This window comes from Myotis brandtii, unplaced genomic scaffold (assembly GCF_000412655.1).
Source record: "Myotis brandtii unplaced genomic scaffold, ASM41265v1 scaffold17, whole genome shotgun sequence".
NCBI classification, from domain to species: domain Eukaryota; kingdom Metazoa; phylum Chordata; class Mammalia; order Chiroptera; family Vespertilionidae; genus Myotis; species Myotis brandtii.
In genome coordinates, this window is record NW_005356259.1 from 3,812,448 (window position 1) to 3,816,642 (window position 4,195).

General features: G+C 38.6%; 1 protein-coding gene across 10 annotated transcripts in view; it reads left to right on the forward strand.

Annotated features, from left to right (window-relative positions):
• PTPN12 (protein tyrosine phosphatase, non-receptor type 12) overlaps nucleotides 1–4,195 on the forward strand; it is a 51,016-nt gene that overhangs the window by 10,901 nt on the left and 35,920 nt on the right. For 9 of the 10 annotated variants that reach the window (XM_005862909.2, XM_014536975.1, XM_014536967.1 and 6 more), the window contains one exon: nucleotides 550–588. The exons of the other annotated variant lie outside the window; for it this stretch is intronic. In XM_005862909.2, the coding sequence (XP_005862971.1) occupies nucleotides 550–588 (39 nt within the window). The remainder of the gene's footprint in view (nucleotides 1–549; nucleotides 589–4,195) is intronic. 10 annotated transcript variants of the gene reach the window in all.

Here is a 4,195-nt window from a genome sequence, read left to right on the forward strand (position 1 = left end):
CCCCCTGACCCCGATCAGGGGCAAGGCCAGCAGCTATGGCCCCGTCCCCAGTCAGCCCCCCCAATACCAATCAGGGCAGGGGCAACCGGCCCACTGCCCACAGCCCCTCCCCACAGCAAGCCCCGCTCCCAATCGGGTGGGGCCTGCTGGCCAACCTCCTGCCATCTCCTCCTGACAATCCCAGCCGGCTGGCCAGACCCCACCCATGTACGAATTTGTGCACTGGGCCTCTAGTTACATTATAAAATGTTGGAGTGGAGAAGCAAATGTAATACCCTTACGTTTAAAGACAGTTGAATGCATTTAACCTTTAGCTAATTTTGCTAAATTTCAAGTCAGAAATAAATCTATAATATTCATAAAATATAATTTCTTGCTAGAAAGCCCTTTTAACTCATACTTTTCATATTAAAACTACTTGTTTTGGCAAGCCAAGTGTACTTTTGCTCAGAGTAAAAAGTAATTCTTGAAATTTATATTTTATTAAAAAGAGAAAGTTGTGTTTAACTGATAAATTCTTCCTCTTATCCCACCCCCACTTCTTTTTAGATCATTGTAATGGCCTGTCGAGAATTTGAGATGGGAAGGGTATGTATACCTATTAACACTTAAAATAATTATGGCGTATCCTTTTTGTAACTTTATTTCTATGGATATATATTCTTGGTCTTTTATTATGTTCTGAGCTCTAGTAGCTAAAGCAGATGCTATTTTTCTTTTTTGTGTTTGTTTATTTTATTATATAATTAAAATAATAAATTTTTTTGTTGCTTAGTAATCTTCAAATATGTAATGGTGGTGTAAGTAGAATACTATTTATGGACCAAAGTAGAGAGGTATTTTAAAAACAGGAATAAAATTGAGCAATGAAAATGAGCCAAAATAATTCTGATTAATTATTATAAATTTATAAATTGAATATTTTGATTTTTCTTCCTTCAAATACCATTACATTTTTTGTTTGTTTATGCTATCTTCAAAGAAAATCCTTTAATCCAAAATTTTTAATGGTGTTTTTATACTCTGTACAAGTGAAATTAGTTTTAAACTCACTTGATCTCGCATCATCAACTACTATGTTTTCATTGTCAGAGGGGATAACATATTTATAAAGTAGATATTAAATAAAACTTTGTGTCCTTTTCTATAAGTGTAACACAAATCAAACTTACAAAATAAGTTATATGGTGATTTGAAGTTTTCTTTATACTTATTAATTCATCAATTAAAGTAGGGCCCCTCACCTCTCTCTGCCTGCCTGCCTGATCACCCCCAACTGCCCTCCTGTGCCGGCTTGGTCTCGCCCCCAACTGCCCACCCCTGCCAGCCTGATAGCCCTTAACTGCCTCTGTCTGCCTCATCCCCCACCACCATGACTTTGTCTGGAAGGAAGTCAGATGTCTGGAAGATGGCCAGTTGACCCGGTCTAATTAGCATATTACCTTTTTATTAGTATAGATATTTTATTAATTTCAGAGATGAAGGGAGAGGGAGCAAGAGAGAGAAACATCATTAATGAGAGAAAATTATTGATCAGCTGCCTCCTGCATGCCCCACACTGGAGACCGATCCCACAACCTGAGCATGTGCCCTGACCGGGAATCAAACTATGACCTTCTGGTTCACAGGTTGATGCTCAACCACTGAGCCACCCCAAACTGGTTCTTTTCATTCTTTTAATAAGTTCCCATTGTATATTAGTAATAATACTTGATGAAAAATTTAAGTTGAATTGAGTGCAGGTTTTTTGTGTTTGTTTTTTAAATGTTTTTATTGATTTCAGAAAGGAAGGGAGAGGGGGAGAGAGATAGAAACATCAATGATGAGAAAGAATCATTGATTGATTGCCTCCTGCCTGCCCCTTAATAGGGATCAAGCCCAAAACCCAGGTGAAATGAACCAAGCCCTCCTGATTCATGGGTTGACGCTCAATCACTGGACCATACTGGGCAGGCCTATGAAAAGCTTTTTGAAACTAAGATTTTGAAAATGATAGTGCTTTGTTTGTAGTAAGCAGTCAATGACTGTTAATTTATTTGATAACCTTTACTTAGAATGTGACCTAATGGAAAGAGCATAATTAATGAAATCAAACAAATCTACAGTTAACTAGTTTTTGACCATGGTACAGTGAATTTCTTTAATCCAAAATTTGTAATAATGGTGTTTTTATACTCTTCTCTGAGCTTCACTTTTCTCACCCCTAACATGAATGATATATGATTATAGGTAATGTATGTATAGTGCTTAACATATAGTTTTTGATATTAATAGTCATTAGTTTATACCTGAAATATAAATACCAATATAACCCTTTGTTACTGTGGTGTTAGTCACACAGCTTTAATTCTTACTAAATTAATCTTGTATAATTTGTTTTCTCTCTGTTTCAAGATGTTAAAACTACCAGGTAGAAGACCAAAAAAAATCCTCAAAAATAATTTAATTATTTTTATCAGTTTCTATAAACTTCTGGGAAAGGAGGTGTGTAGTTTTTAGCCTTCTAACATATTAATAGTGTTGCTGTAAGTCAAACTAACAATACTAGATAGTTCAAATTTGTTGCCTTCTGAGCAATATTATTAGCTTATGGTTAATTCCAAGCTGTAGGTAATAATTCCATTTACGATATGAAGCTATAGAAATTTAGTAAGAACTGATACATTTCCTACTGCCTGAAAGTTTAAGTTAGATTCTTATTTAAAGGCTTTCATTTTATTGGGTTTTGATAAATTGTGTCATTTCTTAGCATCAGAATCATTGTATATTCTATTACATTGGGCTTTCATTTACTTACCTGATTTTCTAAAATGATCGGCTTTGATATTAGAAAACCAATGAAAATTGAGTGTTTTATTTCTATACCTATTTAAAACAGGAAGGTAAGAGGGGAAACGGATTACATTTTCTGTAATCTATATAATAAAAGGGTAATATGCAAATTGACCCTAACAGCAGAACGACTGGGAATGACTGGTCACTATGACACACACTGACCACCAGGGGGCAGATGCTCAATGCAGGACCTGCCCCCTGGTGGTCAGTGCACTCCCACAGGGGGAGCTCTGCTCAGCCACAAGCCAGGCTGACGGCATCACAGCGGCGATGGTGGGAGCCTCTCCTGCCTCCTCAGCAGCTCTATGGATGTTCAACTGCAGCTTCGGCCCGCTGGCAAGTGGACATCCCCCAAGGGATGTATCACTGCCAGCTTAGGCACAATCCCCCAGGGAGCAGGCCTAAGCCAGCAGGTGGACATCCCCCGAGGGGTACCCCCGTGAGTGCACAAATTTTTGTGCACCGGGCCTCTAGTCCTATATAATAAAAGGCTAATGTGCAAATTGACCGAATAGCGAATGACTGGTTGCTATGACACGCACTGACCACCAGGGGGGCAGACGCTCAATGCAGGAGCTGCCCCTTGGTGGTCAGTGCGCTCCCACGGGGGGAGCATCGCTCAGCCAGAAGCTGGGCTCACAGCTGGCAAGCATAGCAGCAGTGGCAGGAGTCTCTCCTGCCTCTGCAATAGCACTAAGGATGTCCGAATGACGGCTTAGGCTTGCTTCCTGCGGGGAGCGGGCCTAAGCCGTCAGTCACACATCCCCCGAGGGCTCTCAGGCTGTGAGAGGGTGCAGGCCGGGCTGACGGACACCACCCCCAGTGCACGAATTTCATGAGGAATTTCGTGCACCGGGCCTCTAGTTTCAAATAAAAGTGGATAGTTTAAACTTTAATTAATGAGTTTTTGCCATCAATAGAACATTTGAAATGTATTGTTATTTAGTACTCAAAACAATCATATAAGATTAGGATCATTCCCATTTTTACTGGTAAAGAAACTAAAGATCAATTAAACAGGAAAATTAGTACTTGTAAAATTCTTCTGATACCAAGTAGAATGCTCTTTCTACTATGCCACAGATTTTACATTTAATGAGAATTCAGCCAGATATTAAGAGGATGTCGTTTTATAGGCTTTAAAACTTGCCTGACAACTCTTCATTCGAAATGGATCTTGTGCCAGGCACTTTTTTAAAAGTAGGTTTTATTTTTTTTTCCCTAGAGGAGGATGTTAATAATGTTCTTATGATTAATCTTGGAGAGAACACAGTAACTCTTTTTTTTTTAAAAATAAATCTTAAAAAAAAAAATAAATCTTTATTGTTCAGATTATTACAGTTGTTCCTCTTTTTTCCCC